Source organism: Odontesthes bonariensis, chromosome 23 (genome assembly GCF_027942865.1).
Source record: "Odontesthes bonariensis isolate fOdoBon6 chromosome 23, fOdoBon6.hap1, whole genome shotgun sequence".
NCBI lineage: Eukaryota > Metazoa > Chordata > Actinopteri > Atheriniformes > Atherinopsidae > Odontesthes > Odontesthes bonariensis.
In genome coordinates this window covers 29106308-29123621 of record NC_134528.1, presented here as the reverse complement: position 1 = coordinate 29123621, position 17314 = coordinate 29106308, and the positions used below count along the sequence as shown (strand labels likewise).

The following is a 17314-nucleotide window of genomic DNA, read 5'->3' as shown; positions in this document are numbered from 1 at the left end:
GAGCCAAAATTTCAAACACTAAATGGCCTCAGCTGATCGGAGCTGGCTGAACGGAGAGGGAGATGAAGCTCTTCGGCTGTTCTTTGGACTGTCTGGCTTTCAGATTTAGTTTGCTTTCATCTAACGCACTCTTAATTTTTCTCAGTCCCGCCGGCTAATCCACTTGTATTATCCATCATGACTGTCAGATCACAAAAAACTTAGATCCGTGAAGAATGTTGTGAAGTCACAGGAGTCAGTCTCCAGCTTTACCTAGACGAAAACCTAATTCTTTTCTTACGTAGTGAACCTGGTACCTTACTGGCAGGTTCAAGGAGTTCTCAGGATTTAGGGATTTTTGGCAACACTTTCTGTAGTGTGGTCAGCGGGGATATGAAAACACAGCTTTTTTTTCTCTCCCTCTCCCTCAACTCATCATCAAGACAGACGTTGAGATTAGTCTAAGTCTTCCATCTTCACACATCTAAATCATGCCAGAACTGGAATTGAACTTGAATATGTGTATTCTGAGATATTTAATGCTTGTCCGTCTGATTTAAAGGTTATTGCTAAAGTATTGCAAACAAAAGACGCCACTGGTGAGTCGCCATTCCAGCAGCCGACATGTAGTGATGAATAAAGGCCCACTTTAACAGGCTTGTGGGCAGACTGTTTACTTGTCCGTCATAAAGAATGCACATATAAGCAGACAATGTACTTTTTTTTTATTTTAACTCTGGACTAATACATGCCACGGATGCATGTGGTTATCTCAGAATCAGATGCTGTTGAGAGAATTAATCCGAGCTGGCTTGTTTCCTCTGAGCCACATTTTCCAACCAGCAACGCTTTGGCCAAACGTTTAGTCTCCATTGTCTTATGCATGATGGGAGCTGTGGCTGCTAAGGTCTCCTGTCTGTGTTCAGCCTGCCCATGCTGCAGGGGCCTTACAGTAAGTGTAACTGATCTCCTCAGGGTGGATTCCTTCAGTGCTCTTCACTCAGCAGTTCTTGTTGCAGAACCATGCCAAGCCCACATTCAGAGCCATATTCAGCTTTTTTTTAGGAATGCGGATCTATGGCTGGCACTGGCCTCGGATGCTTTGTGGGTGTAAGAGTGAGATTGGAGGGGAAGGGGGATGTCTGCGTACAATTAGCTCGAACAAAGCTGTGGTTGTCCAGGCTCTCTTTCTAACGAACAAGAAAAGACCTTCTGATGAAAGGGTGGAAATGTTAGAAACTTTTTCTTACTTCACTATACATCTGCAACCGCTGGCTGTGCCAAACTAATCATTAATCAGCCATGGTGCTGTGTGGACGACAGACATGCAGAGGGGATATGGGTGGTCTGAAATTGGAGTAAGAGGGTTACATGTTTTAGTTTATCCCTGTGATATGAACATCCACCGCACAATGTTAGCTTTTCCAACCTCAAATTAACCCACAGGAATGGTCAACAGTCTGCAACTCTTCATGGATAAATTAATCAGTATGAGCTTGCTTTCTGTCCAACCAGTTCCTTTACCCAATCCTGCCGGGCCTTCTGGACTGCAACCCATTCATGGAGAATTCGGACTTGCGAGCTCCAGGCGACAGTGCTCAGGTCTTGGGTAGTGGTGAGCTACAGGTCCCTGGGGAGATCCAGCAGGTGGTGGAGGTCCTGAACGAGAGCTGGACGCTACTCTCAGAGACTCAGGTCCACCCAGAGATTTCTTCTCAGCTCATCGGCTACCTCTTCTACTTCATCAACGCATCACTCTTCAACTCCCTCATGGAGCGAGGTACCAGCATCAGAGCCTAGATCACATCCACAGTATGCTAACAGCTTTTAACCTTCAAAACTAGCAAACACTGTGCAGTTTTAGTTAAAGATTTAATTGGCCTTCCTATAATCAGCCAAACTCAGTTACCCCATCTTTATTTATCTTTATGAGGTTGTATTTATCTCATTTTAAGACATGATAAGGACCAGATTTTTTTTTCCTTATGTCCTACAAAGTAAAACTTGAGAATAGCGAATGTATCTTCTTTTTCACATGACTGTATGTACTGCATCCATAGATACAAGCACTTCATATCAGACATGTATCTTTTGTAATACATGATCGCTGCATCACAGTAGGTTTACGGAAACAGCTTATCCAACCGCCTTTCAGTCCAACTCAGTTTGTTCCAAAAGACAAAACTGGCTCACAAATCAAATGTCCAGACCAAACACTCATCATATCCCAAGAACCATATTTACCATTCCTGCAGGATCCTGTCACAGACTGGGAATTTTAATGTGAAGAGTAACAAAGAGTGATTGATACTTGTAAGTGACTCATCTTTGGTTTTCCAGCTTCCACTGTGTCCACTTTGGTTTTAAACTGTGTATCCTAACCCTAACTGAGAGTTCCAGATGGAATTCATTATGGATTAACTTCAGCTGCATTTTGCCTGCAGGTTTTTTCACTCATGACAGGATTCCTGAGAGCTTTAACACGCTTACTCAACCTAGTCTAGCTATGTGACAATGATCTACAGTCTGAGTTACTAATCTGTTGCTTAGTAAGTTCCCATGATTGTTGCTGTTCATTGAAGCAGACAGATTTTTTTTCTTCATTTTTCTGTACTTCCCTGCTTTAACAATAGAAACAGTCTTACAATACTTTGACCCGTGACGTGCACTGCATCTTCTTAACAGTTTTTTCATTGTGAACCAACATTGTTAACCAAGAGACTCAAAGCTAGAGCTAACCCTATGAGCTCAAACCCATAGTCATGTTTAGCACTGATGGCCCTGCTCTCAATAGGCCATGTACAGTGCTTGGGAGGCCTGGCAGTTGCTACAGAACCTGCCCACTGAATACTTTTGAAGTATGAAGGGTGCACTGTAAAATGTAAGTAGTCTGTAACGGAGCCAGTGGACAAAAAAAAAAAAAAAAACATAACAGGAGATCTGTCTTTCTCCTCCTGTTCCTAAATCTGATGAAAGTCTACGATGCACCCAGCTCCAACTTGCCAGCCTGAATAATGATGATGAACAGATCAAGTCTTTTCAAAGACAACTCTCTCCTGATGTGCACGCAGGCTCAGAGCCAGGTTTCTACCAGTGGTCCAGAGGCGTGCGAATGAGGGCCAATCTGGACTTGCTCTTGGACTGGGCCCATGCAGCTGGACTGGGAGAAGTAGCCTTGGAGCACACACACACTCTCTCATCAGCTATCAACCTGCTGGCTACACCGAGAAAGAATTTACTGCAGGTAAAATTCTACATGAAGAAATGAAAATAAAAGAGAAACACTCGTCCCACATCATGTACTTACGGTATGGAATGATTTATAGTTGGATCTGTGGATCATTTATAGACGTTTACGTATTCAGTGAAAGAAGAATAACGCTGAAGGGTGTCCTTGGACGAAAAGATGTTTCCCTTGTTAAACCATAATAAATGGTTTGCCCAATCACAGCTTTTCTTAGAAAGCCTGTCCTTTTCCAAAAAGCTCTCACAGGATGAACAGAATAGTAGGACCCAAATGAAGACTCAAAAACAGAAGGCTGGGAGGTGAAGAAAAAAAAGAATAATTTTCTTAAGAAACCAATAAAACATACCACGGGCACAGACTAACCAAGATGGCGACTGATATAGCACAGATGTGTGGCAGTTGGTGACTGAAACCAGGTGTGAAACAATAACAGACAGCAAACTGCTCACATTTAGGGGTTACCTTTGTCCCGGGGGATTCCTTCACAAGTGAACAGCTCAAAGTGTGTGTGTGTTCGCACCTGGCGTTAAATTGCATCCTGAGTGATCAGATCTCTGTGTGCAAATAAACATGTAGCCTCCATCACACAGGCTACGGCTACACGAAAACGAAACGAGGTTTTTTTTGAAAACGGGTTCGAAAATTCTTGCGACCACACGGAAACGCGCTGCTGTCCAGACAAAAACGATGAAACGATGCAGTACACACGCCACTGTGTCACGCCACGCTGTGAGACAATAGAGAAGTGTTAAAATTGGCTCCCAGCGTCAACGTGTGACTGACGCAAAAACGTTTTAGCTGTAACAATGGAAACGAAACGAGGCCGTTTTCAAACTTTCCCACTCTGGAACCCGTTTTCAAAAACTATCGTTTTGGGGTAGTGGGAACGCCGGCTCCGTGTGGCCGCGACAGCGAAACGATAAGAAAAAGTATCGTTTACAGTGAAAAACGTTTTCGTGTAGCCGCAGCCACAGTCAGCTGCGCAGAGAAGAGAACATCTGCAAGTTTACTGATATTCAAATTTCCCTCGAGTACATTGAACTATCTATAGTTTTGTGGTGGATTGTGGAGATAGATTTGCAAGGTCTGACAGGGAGTGAAGAAGCTCATGAAGTATTAGCTTTACATTCTAACTGAAAAATGACTATCGGGCGATACTACCGCGCATCACTTCCATCCCTCTTATCATTTTGTCACGGTAATTCTATGTGCATATAAACTGAACTGGGAAGCTGCTACACAGCCTCTTCCATTGCTTAAGTGAAGCTGATTCATCCAAAAAAAAAGCAGTCCTATACATTATATTACGGTCATTTTGCTTTTATCCAAAGCGACTTACAATAAGTGTGTTCCACATCGGTAGGCAAAAGAACTTCAGGTCACAAGAAATCATAAGTGCATTTCCTTTCAAAACCAAGCAGCTAAGAGCATAACTAGTGCTAGAGTAAGTGCGATAAGTTAGGTACCGAGACAAATGGGAAGACGATTTAGAAAACAAAGACAATTTAGGAAACAAGTAAGTGTGTAAGAAGCTAGGACAAAAAAGGTGATATCCTAAGAGGGCGGATCAGGGTAGTGTTTCCTATACATAAACACTATGGGCCATAATCTATAGAGAGTGTTGCTTCATGGACAATCTGCACTGAAGGAAGCCTAAACAAATGTTTGGTGTAAAAGTGACACACTCCTGCTCATACCACTAAACATTTTAGAGGTATGAGTTGTTTTAAATTGTGAAAAAGTCCCTCTTTTGGTTTGCCCTTTCTGTAAAGCGTATAGCTTTAACTTTCCCATCGGGACAGCTTCTGATTCTCCAAACTAAGAGCGCTCTTACCGTTGTCTGCTTTAGGAAGGCACTGAGAACTCATAAGGGCTTTACTCAACCGCACTTAACAAAACAAACCAAACCAAAAAAAAACGAATTACTCCTTTACCATGTTTCAGATTTGCCTGTGTCCCCTTCAAATTGGAATTTTTAAACATTTTAACAAGGTCAGTTTTGTAACAGATGCAATATGAGAGAGGTAAAGGAGCAAAAATTGTATCTTTTGAAATGGATAAAAATGGAAAAATTGAAATTGAAATTGAAAAATTGTTGTCAGTTCACGTCTCCTGATAAAGGCACGCACAATTAGGCTTTCACAGCTTGAAATTCTGGCTGTTTTCTGCATAACTTCAGTGTGTTCACAGGTCTTGGGTAAAAATGTGACATGTGACATATAATTGGAAAGCTGAGATTCTTGGGATTTTATTGATGCATTACATTTTACGTCACAGTTATCAGCGGGTACGGTTACAGCAGCAACAATCAAAACGAAGTAAATGTTCATCTTGTATAGACATTCAATGTTTGCTTCTCTCTCAAAATGTAATTTTATTGCTTTCCCTCCGTTTCCTAAAGTGTTTTGAGAGAGAGTGAAAGTGGTCACTTCATCAAATGGAGGCAGACAACCATGCACGCTCACTGTCACCCGAAGGCCAACATAAGATTAAATACGCCACTTCACACACATCTTTGGGTTGTGAGGGGAAACAGGAGTACCTGCACCAAACCCACACAGGCACAACGAGAACATGCAAACTCCACACAGAAATGCTGCACTTGAGCATTGAAGCAACACTGGAGAATTTGGCAAATTGTTTGCTCTCTGGCTCCCCCTATAGTTGTTCTGACATCCCTGTCAAAGAAAAACAACTAATCTCTGTTCGAGCCCTGCTCATGTGCAGGCCTACACATGAATTTCTTGTCATGTTGAAGAGGCCACAAAGACGCTATCATTTCTTTAAAATGTTATAAATTCATACTGTTCCATATTTTTTTTTAAAAATGTGTTCATGTGGCTACAATAAAGAAAAAGTCACTCATAGTTAAGTTTGATTTTCTAGTGGCATCTTGATGAATGCTCTCCAGGCATATCTTTATCCATTATGGTGCATGTGTGTGTGCACGTACAGACATCTTGGTTATCCCTTCGTTCTAACTACTCTGCCCTGAGTCCGGCCCAGCTGAACCACCTGCTGAGTTTATACAGCCCGGCATCTCCCTGCAGACATACATGGACTCCATCAGCACAGGATCGAGCAGCAACACATGATACTGGTGAGAGATCGGCATGCTACAAATGTGATGATAGGCGGTGTTAATCTGTCATTTTCTTTATTTTTACCATGCGCTTTTCTTTCTTCAGCTGATATCCTGAAGAGTTTTGACACCCACCATCCTCTGGTGCTTCCCGATGAAGGTTACCAGCTTCAGCTCAGGAGACCAGTGACAGATTCGGCTCTGAGAGAACAGCTGCACAAGCTCAGAGAGTTTATTTCCAGCCTTTCTGACTCGCAGTTAAAAATCACAGCTGAGCACCAGGTAGGCCACAAACAAAATTTAATTTCAACTTTTTGATTTGAAATGATATTTGAAAACCCATCCAGCTAGGACAGAAGTAAAAATGTGTCTGTAAGTGCTGAATTGTAAGATTTACATTTACGATCATGTCAAAACCTCAAGGTGAAAGATCTATCAGGTTTCCATCCGAGTAGGCATGTTTGAACAGTCAGAAAGCTTATTGTCAGTAGGCAGTTTATATTCTAATTTTCTATGTAATAATATGTAGGGATGAGGTCTCTCTGAAAGTTTTCTCTCTCTCTAACTAACCAGTGCAGAAAAACTGGCCCGGGTAAAGAAAACCCATAAGGTGGCAGTGTTGGCGCATGGATAAAGTGAGCAGCACAAGGCTGATAGAAACTCTGCCTGAATAAAACAATGGCAAGAGAATCTATTGCCCAGCTAGAGGAACCCTGATGCAGCAAGAGCAATGGTACCACAAGCTAAATGTTACAGTAACATCTGCTTAAGATAAACCTTTATTTGTCCCACAGTGGGGAAATTCACATTGTTGCGGCATTAGATACATCATGGCAGGGAATAGGCAAATGGGAAACCATATAGAAAGCCATAAGTGCACTATGAGTATGTGCAAGATTATAAGCAGTATGTATGGACAGCCATGTTTAGCAGAGTGTATGGTATGTACATGAACAGTATGAGTGACAAGTATGAGTTTGAATTTAGTGGGAGGGGCTACTGGGAGCAGAGCTTATTGTGCAGTCTGACTGCGGCTGGAAAAAAAGGACTTACAATACCTTTCCTTCACACACTGAGGGTGAAGGAGCCTATCACTGAAAAGAACTGGTCAGTGATCTCAGACTGTCCTTCAGAGGGTGGAGCTCATTCATCCTCAGGGATCCCATCCTCCCCTCAGTCACCACCTCCACCGTATGTAAGGGGGCATCCCAGGACTGAGCTGGGCCTTTGATCACTTTGTTCAGTTTCTTCCTGTCTGCAGCTAAAATGCTGCTACCTCAGCAGACCACCCCAAAGAAAATTGCTGCTGCCCCGACAGTGTCGTAAAAGGTCCTTAGCAGTGGCCCCTGCACTCCGGAGGCCCCAAGTCTTCTGAGGAGATAGAGTTCACTCAGCCTTTTCTTGTGAAGTGCAGTGGTGTTATTAGTCCGGTCCGGTTCACTGTTCAGGTGAACACCCAGGTGTCAGTGCCCTGGATGTTCACTGGGGTTGAGGGTGAATGTCTGTTCCTGCGGAAATCCGCCACCAGTTCTTTGGTTTTCCTTTCGTTGATCTGGAGGCAGGTCCGCTGGCACCAATCTACAAAGCAGATTCAGTGTAGATTGTACTCCCGTTGTCATCAATTGAGATGAGACCGACGACTGCAGAGTCATCAGAGAACTTTTTTTGGAAGTACTTGTCACAGTCTAATGCAGATTCTCCTCCAGGGTAGAGACCTTCAAATGGAAGCTGCTCAGACTGAGACAGATATCTTTACAAACACCAGCTCTGAAAATGTTAATACATTGTCAGAGGACTTCATCATATCATATCCTCCCTCCACTATGTCTGTTGTCTTACGTCCATCATCTCCTCTCGTTACACCCAAACAGGAAGAGTTCGGCTGCGGTGGTGCACACATTTTGTCCCAAAAGCTATTCAATGTAGAGCTGCGGACCAGAGACACAGAGACCATTGAGGTAACAAGGTCAGCTCTGGACCCCGCATGTCTCCTCACCCCACCTAACCGCCCGCACACGATAGAGCCTGACCAGAATTACATGATGAGGGGTGGCGGTGAGACGGCTCCCTGGTCCTCTGCTGCAGATCCACACAGTGAAGGTGTAGTAACACATTTCCACCCATGGTCTTCTTTTGCATGTCCTTTTAAAAATGAGGCTGCATGTTTTCTTTTTTGTTTGTTTTTTTCTCCGTAGGTGGATTAGTGTTTGAATGTCTGTCTGCACTGAGATCAGACTGCAGCAGTGTGACAAGACTGGGGGAGCTGCAAGAGGAAGAGGAAGCACAGGATGAGGAGGAGGAGGCCGACTACAGTAACGATGAGGTTTTTAGCTTGGAGCTGGAGCGAGGTGACAGAGGACTTGGTCTGGCTCTGGTAGACACAAGGGTGAGTGAACAGGAACTTAAGCTAAACCCTAAAGAACAACAGGAGCTGATCAAATATTTTCCTGGTGAAAGATAGCTATCCTTTAAGAACTTTAGATCTTCAAATAATCAAGTTTGAATCAAATTTAAACCAGCCAAAACACCACTACGGTCAAAAACCTGAAAAGAGAATGCAGGAAAGCTGAACGGAAGTGGAGGAAAACAAAGCTTCAGATTCACTATGAGCTGTACAAACAAAGCCTGCGTAGTTATAACAATGAGCTGTGCAAGGCCAGACAGCTGCATTTATCTGAAATGATTAATAAGAATGTCAACAATTCTCCAACTCTGTTTGCTATGGTTGAAAAACTCACAAATCCTCCTAAACAGTCAAACCCAGACCTCCTCTCCACTGAGAAATGCAACGAATTTGCCCACTTTTTTAGCCAAAAAAATCAAAACGATTAGACAAAACATTAACGCAACACAGACAAACAAGAAAACTAATCTGTGTCTAAAACCTAGAAATAACTCTGACGTTATGTCACAATTTAATATTGTTAATTTAAAAATCCTAGAGGACACAGTTCGGCATCTGAAATCAACAACTTGCACTCTGGACATAATACAATCCGACTTTTTAAAAACTGTTTTTACCTCAGTAGAAAGTGATCTCCTATGAATAGTTAACAGCTCACTGGCATCAGGCATTTTTCCCAAGTCACTAAAGACAGCTGCCATTAAGCCACTCCTAAAGAAGAGAACTCTAGACGCCTCTATGATGCACAACTTCAGACCTGTCTCTAACCTCTCTTTTATTTCCAAGATTATTGAGAAAGTTGTATTTAACCAGCTCAACGACTTTCTGAATGAAAGTGGAAGTCTTGATAACTTTCAATCAGGCTTCAGACGTCATCACAGCACTGAAACAGCTCTGGTCAAAGTGTTAAACGACATCAGGTTGAGTACTGATTCTGGTAATGTTTCAGTCCTGGTTCTGTTGGACCTCAGCGCTGCGTTTGATACTGTAGATCACAGAATCCTGTTGCACAGGCTGGAAAACTGGGTTGGACTTTCTGGAGCGGTCCTTAACTGGTTCAGGTCCTACTTAGAAGGCCGGAGTTATTTTGTTACAATTGGCAGCTATGAATCTGAGCGAGTGGCCATGACTTGTGGAGTCCCCCAGGGGTCAATTCTTGGACCTCTTCTGTTTAACTTGTATATGCTCCCTTTGGGTCAGATACTGCAGAACTTTAACATCAATTATCACAGTTATGCAGACGATACACAACTTTATGTGTCTCTGTCTCCGGACGACTGCAGCCCAGCAGACGTACTGTGTCAGTGTCTGGAGGAAGTAAACACCTGGATGAGAGAGAATTTTCTACAATTAAATGAAGACAAAATTTCAATTCAATTCAATTCATTTTTATTTATATAGCGCCAAATACAACAAATGTCATCTCAAGGCACTTAGATAGTAAGTCCAATTCAAGCCAATTGGAATTCAATTAATTAATAATAATCATAATTCATAAAATAATCCAATTCGTTCATATAGAGCCAATTCAAAAACAATTTCCTAGCTGAGATCATTCTGTTTGGGAGCAAAGAGAAGAGGGTCAGCATTGGTAAATATCTTGAGACTCGGGACCTTACAATCACTGACCAAGTTGGTAACCTCGGAGTGTTGATAGACTCAGATCTGACTTTCAGCAGCCACATCAAAGCTGTCACCAAGGCAGCTTTTTACCACCTCAGAAACATCAACAGAATTAAAGGTTTCCTCTCCCAAACAGACCAGGAGAAACTCATCCATGCATTCATCTCCAGTAGACTCCATTACTGTAACGCTGTTTTAACTGGACTTCCCAAAAAGAGCATTAAACATCTGCAGCTCATCCAGAACGCTGCTGCTGGAGTTTTAACCCGGACTAAGAGATCTGAACACATCACAGCAGCTTTAAAATCTTTACTCTGGCTTCCAGTCAGTCACAGAATAGATTTTAAAAGCCTGCTGATGGTTTACAAATCCCAGAACGGTTTAGGGCCAAAATACATCTGTGATATGTTCAGAGAATATAAACCCAGCAGAGCTCTTAGATCCAAGGACTCAGGTCAGCTGGTCCAGTCCAGAGTCCAGACTAAACATGGAGAAGCAGCATTTAGCTGTTATGCTGCAAACAAGTGGAACAAACTGCCAGTGGAGATTAAACTTTCACCAAATGGAGACATTTTTAAATCCAGGTTAAAAACATTTCTTTTCTCATGTGTCTATGCATGAAATCTGCACGATATCTTTGAACTTATCTGGACTGTTGCTTGTTTTTAAATTAATTTAAATGATTTTATTTGTTTCTCTTTATATTTTTTGATTTATTTTTAATGCTTCTTGCACTCCCTGCTGCAATGCTTTTATTTTATGTGAAGCACTTTGAATTGTTTGTACATGAAATGTGCTATACAAATAAATTTGACTTTGACTTTGAAGGGGGGGGACATCATCCAGTAAGAATCAAGGACAAATGTTTAAAACAAACAACAACTTTAATTAATGTCGCTGACATCAGAGTGACAGCTAAGTAAGCTTTGCAGTGAGGAGCTGTCACATCTGAGTGTGACTGAGAATTTGGCATTCTCACATCACGTCCCAGGCTACGTCCTTGAAGGTGAAGGGCATCTTCATCCGTGCAGTGATCCCAGACTCTCCTGCAGCCCAGTGTGAGCAGCTGGAACCAGGCGACAGGATCCTGGCTGTTAATGGAGTCAGTCTGCTCGGACTGGATTACCAGAGGTGAGAAATCCCATAATGCCTCGTATTTCACTTTTAAATTTTGATGAACAGATTTACTTACAGCACATGTCCAACTCTTTGCCTCCATCAGTGGAAGGGAGCTGATCCAGTCATCAGGGGACAGACTGAGGTTACTGGTGGCCAGATCCCACTGCATGCCTACGGCTGTACAGACTGAATGCTGATACTACATGTGTTGAGTGATTTTTCATGCTCCACCCGCACTAAACTCGACTATGAGAGATTGATGAACGTTCAAGTTGAGGGTATGGGTGATGTTTAAAGGACAAAAATGCACTATGATTGAGCTATAGTTTAAGATGCCCAATTTAGTTTTGCAGCTTCATGATAGTACTGAATTTTTTGTTATACTGCTTTCCAGTAAATAATGTGTTTTCAACGTCAAACGATATAGAATATTCCTTCGACCATTCTAAATTCCTTGGCTGTTGTTGGATTGAGGTTGGATTCAAACCTCAGGGCTGTCATTTGCTTTATCAACACCACTATTCAGTTCAGTTCTCACTGGAACTTAAACTCAAGAGTCCTCAATGCAACAATTCTTAACGGCACCACAAGAGCCAGAAATCCCACACAAGAACACACATGGGACAGTGCCTAAATGTACCATAACACTTTTTAGGGATCCACCAGAAAACAAAGGACGCATCATTGACGAGACACAGGAAAGTTTAAAATTGCTCTGCTGTTGCTTTAGTGCTATTCTTTATTTTTATACTTTTATTATTCATCATGTGGCTCCAGTGATTGGATGCGTGATGATGCATGTCGAACCATAAAATCATGTCATAATTTTACTGGTGTGGACGCTAATGCTAGTGCTAGCACTTTTGCTTTCTATACTATACTCATTTCAAGCATGGCATCCTTTATCTTTTAAATGTTGGAAAAGATTTTATGCATTTTATACTTTTTTTGAAAAAAAAAATTTAAAAAGTTAATTTTTTCTCTTGAAGAGAGACTTGATTGTTTTAAAGTACTCTCTGATGTATGTGACCATGTTGTATAACAGTAGGAAATATGAGTAAATATCATTGAATGCATATAAGTTTTCGCTGACTCCATAGTCAGGAAGGGTCTTATATGTTTGAAATTTGATAAGTTAAATTTAATTGTATTTGTGACTTTTTAACGTGTTGCTTAAAATTAAGATTGGAATCGAAGATTACCCCGAGGTACTTAAAATGTTCGACCACATCAAGTGTCTCTCCATCCACCATGACTGATGGTTTTCACTGGAACTTAAACTCAAGAGTCCTCAATGCAACAATTCTTAACGGTACCACAAGAGCCAGAAATCCCACACAAGAACACACATGGGACAGTGCCTAAATGTACCATAACACTTTTTAGGGATCCACCAGAAAACAAAGGACGCATCATTGACGAGACACAGGAAAGTTTAAAATTGCTCTGCTGTTGCTTTAGTGCTATTCTTTATTTTTATACTTTTATTATTCATCATGTGGCTCCAGTGATTGGATGCGTGATGATGCATGTCGAACCATAAAATCATGTCATAATTTTACTGTTTTTTCTTTCATTTTTTTTATTTAACAAAACACATGTCTGATAGAAACCAAGTGAAATGAAGGATAATTGTGTTTAAGACATATTGTAAACGTTACTAAACAGGAAACCCTTAAATAAATTTTTCTTTTTATGTTAGCACAGGTGTGGACGCTAATGCTAGTGCTAGCACTTTTTCTTTCTATACTGTACTCATTTCAAGCGTGGCATCCTTTATCTTTTAAATGTTGTAAAAGATTTTATGCATTTTATACTTTTTTAAAAAAAAAAATTTTAAAAGTTAATTTTTTTTATTATTTATTTGATTGGGACAATGCACATTAATCAACATATCAGGAAAGCATCAATGTAAATATGCCAGAGTTAGCACAGTTGCTAAATTTCATCCGTTGTCCTAAGGCAGGTATCATAAAAAAACATACAGACAATACACCATGAAAAATGGATATGACTTGTAGAAATCTTACATAAAAAAAAAAAATCCTAATTCACATCAAAGTTAAGAGTCCATACACAAAATGGAAAAGACGGAGGGGTTACCCATGAGAGCAGGTCTGGGTTGTTTTCAACCACTGTTTAAGGGTCTTTTTAAAGGTGGTGTAATTGTCACAGTTTCTAACATGAGTTGGCAGTGTGTTCCAAGACTGTGTTCCTCTGATGGACTCCACCATTTAGCCAAATTTAGTCCTGCGCCACTGTACATCACAGTCTCCTCTAGTCTGTGCTCTTGTGTTTACTCTAGAGGATTTTGTCTTTATGAAATCCTGTAATAGTGGAGGGGCTAATCCTTTCAAAACCTTAAAGATGAGACAGGCATCCAAAAACAACTGATAGCTATCAAGGTCTAAGATTTTATACTTTTTAATAATTTTACAATAATGGTAATGTATAGGTTTTTTGTCGAGAGTTTTAAGTGTTCTCTTGAAGAGAGACTTGATTGTTTTAAAGTACTCTCTGATGTATGTGACCATGTTGTATAACAGTAGGAAATATGAGTAAATATCGTTGCATGCATATAAGTTTTCGCTGACTCCATAGTCAGGAAGGGTCTTATATGTTTGAAATTTGATAAGTTAAATTTAATTGTATTTGTGACTTTTTAACGTGTTGCTTAAAATTAAGATTGGAATCGAAGATTACCCCGAGGTACTTAAAATGTTCGACCACATCAAGTGTCTCTCCATCCACCATGACTGATGGTTTTCCAACAATATGTATGAAATATATCCTGGTTTTACGCAGGCATCAACGATGTGTTGCTGAATTAGCTGATACTATATTGTACATTGATTATTTCTTTTTGGTGTTGTAGTAATTTTTTTCAATATAATTCTTACTTCTATATATTTGCACCTTTTTAATTGGTGGCTGATGTATCTTGCCAGCATTAGCTAACCGAACTAACTCAGAGCTAACAGTGGCACGCTAATGACCTAAAAACAACAACAAATTAAAAAAAGAAAAGAAAAGAAAAAACACTCCTCTAAACTCTCACTAAGTTCAAACATTGTTTTGTGACATTTGTCCCAAAATATAAAAATGACAGGGCTATTCAAATCGCACATGCAGATATACTGTGTCCTCATTCTGAAATATGGTGACACAGAATTGGCTGAAAATATTAAAGTTATTGATTCTAATCTTTGACCAGTTGTCAAAATACATCCACTTGGATGTTTCGCATTGCCCTACATTTTTATATCCGTAACCCTAAATATTTGAACGATTGCACTTTTTTTTATCATCAGGCTCTGTATCATCAGTCAGCACTTTCATTTTTAAATGAAATAATAGACTGGACTGAATTAAGAAAAAATAAAAGTGGTTAGCTACCTCGTGCAAACTGTCCCATGACGGAAGGAGTTTCTACAAAAGTTGTGTTTGTTGTGAGTTGTGTCTATAAGTGACCCTTTTTTTGCCCAACTAGAATCATTTCGAAATTTAGTCTTTGAGTCTGACTGTAACACATAAATTGGCTGTCTAGAATATCTAATTTGCCAAGTACATTATGAATCTCCAGCAGCCACAACCTTTGGACCATTTTTCGGATAACCGGACCACAGTTCTTTCTGTAGGCAACACTGAAACATCATGCATTACTATTGTATCCACATTCATGTCTGATTTTTCAACCGCAGCGGGTGTTTTATCAATAAAAATTAAAAAAACAAAAAAAGATTCAATCAGCTACATTTTGGTAGATTTAACATTAAAACAATGTTTTTGAAGCATTATGATTTAAGAGGCATTCAATATATGTTTCCCCCTTGATTTAAAATTCAGACAAATTAGGTTTAGTTCAATTTTTTTTTGCTCAACATATAACCTAATAAAGGTTACTAATGAAAAACCTTTTACTGGAGTTTACTGTAATAATAACAACATTGCCCTTAATGCCTTAAAAAAAATCAGGTTTAATTTGGAAATGTAAAACAACCTTTACAGTTTTACAATATTATTGATATATTGTCTTGCTGGTGTTATCATCTGCGTTGCACTCTAAAGCCAAATAACATTTTTTTTAAAAGGTGCAAGAGATGCGGGCAGCATGTCAGAAAGTAGATTTTTTTCCGAGCAGCCTTTCTCCAAAGGCAACTTCTGTATATTTTTGTCATCATATACACTGAAGATTTGTTCATAATAGTCCATCATGATCTTTTGTTGGCAGCATTTGATGGTACATTTACACTGTGTAGGGCTCCCCGCCTTTCAGTAAATGGTCTCAACCTGTTCTCTTCAAGAAAAACAAGTGGGTGGGCAGCATGTCGAGACAGTGTTGACCAAACACTGGCATTTCGATCGTCAAAATGAATTATTAATGTTGACTCAATGCGCTGTTGTCATCATTTAACATGTTAAAACATTAATCCACAATGGAATTTCAATTTTAAAGAAAAATCTAATAGAATATTGTAATCTCTGCGTATACTTTTTTGTACATGCTCAAACAAACTTGACTCTTGACTGAACATGATTCATGTATCATTAATCAGTTTGCTCTGATGGAATAGCGAATGAATAACTCAGCAAGTCATGTCTTGTGTCATTACAACATATCTCATGTGTTCCATATCTTACTGCATGCATTATACTCTGTATAAATTGACATCCTGAAGACTGGTGTCATGAAACAGCATAGCTATAATCATGTCGAGCATCTGGCGAGTCATGACAAGCTTAAAATGCCTTTGACATGCGAAGGCATGCCCATGATCTCATGGCAAAGATCACTGTAAATCTTAAAGGTAAGATATAATCTGAGTCTCCTAAATCAACATGATACAGCTTTTAAACATGGATTATAGATTGGAAATGCTTTAATACTGGTAAAATGATCCGTAAGCACACAGTTGAAGGCCATCCATCCATCCATTTTCTATACCGCTGAATCCGTCGGTCGGGTCGCGGGGGGCTGGAGCCTATCCAAGCGGTCAATGGTCGAGAGGCGGGTTACACCCTGGACAGGCCGCCAGTCAGTTGAAGGCCAGCCTTTACATGATGAAAACGTTTTGTATTGTGTTCTACTCCTGTGATTCTTGTGCAGAAATGTCCCGGATCCAAGAGAAATTTCTCCTGATCCTAACCCTAACTACTAAAGTAACCTTGACCTTGACCAGTCTGCGGCAGCTGAGCCGAGGGCGTGGAAAGGCTTCCTTAATTCGGCGAAACTCACAATTAATTCCTGCTTTATGGTCTATGAACCACATGTCTTTTTGCACTGCAACATGGCCCCATGCGCCAACCTGCGAGTGAGATCTGCACTAGCTTTAATTAAAGAAGGTTTGTACGGGGGCCTCCAGCTTCCACCAGGGAGAGGATCCTGGCAAAAACACTCTGAACAACGAGTTCTCCTGTACACCAGTCACTGATGCTCTCTTGAAAGTCTTCTGATGCAGGTTCTTCTTTGACTCTTTAGAGGATTATAACAATTCGAGTTCTGGTGGTTCTTGACAAAGGATAAAGAATAGACCTTCTGCTTCTGTATCACCATCCAACCTCAAAAGATCCATGTAAACGTTTTCATCTGACGCTCAAACCCACCACTGAAAGGCTCATCTGATATACAGTACATCAGCAGGTTGTGCTGGAAAACAATTATTAAAGCACATGATGAGCAGCAAAATTGGTCAAAGGAAACAGGGTTGGGGGTAACCTTTCCATGCCCCGTTCTTCCACGCCACCTAGTGGCTCGAACGCAGAACATAGTTCTCAGTTGTGTTTATTTATGGATGCTAATTAAATGAGTTAACTTAAGATGTGGGGCAGCGACTCAGAGCGCTGTCACTTAGTTATTTTT

General features: G+C 40.5%; 1 protein-coding gene across 1 annotated transcript in view; it reads left to right on the top strand.

The window, feature by feature from the left end:
• Positions 1-13015, top strand: part of radil2b (Ras association and DIL domains 2b) — a 39476-nt gene extending 26461 nt beyond the window's left edge. Inside the window, exons 11-18 of the mRNA XM_075457640.1 lie at positions 1495-1759; positions 3051-3223; positions 6182-6326; positions 6415-6590; positions 8180-8408; positions 8504-8694; positions 11327-11466; positions 11558-13015. Of these exons, the coding sequence (XP_075313755.1) occupies positions 1495-1759; positions 3051-3223; positions 6182-6326; positions 6415-6590; positions 8180-8408; positions 8504-8694; positions 11327-11466; positions 11558-11651 (1413 nt within the window). The 3' untranslated portion in view covers positions 11652-13015. The remainder of the gene's footprint in view (positions 1-1494; positions 1760-3050; positions 3224-6181; positions 6327-6414; positions 6591-8179; positions 8409-8503; positions 8695-11326; positions 11467-11557) is intronic.
• Positions 13016-17314: the final 4299 nt, after the last annotated feature.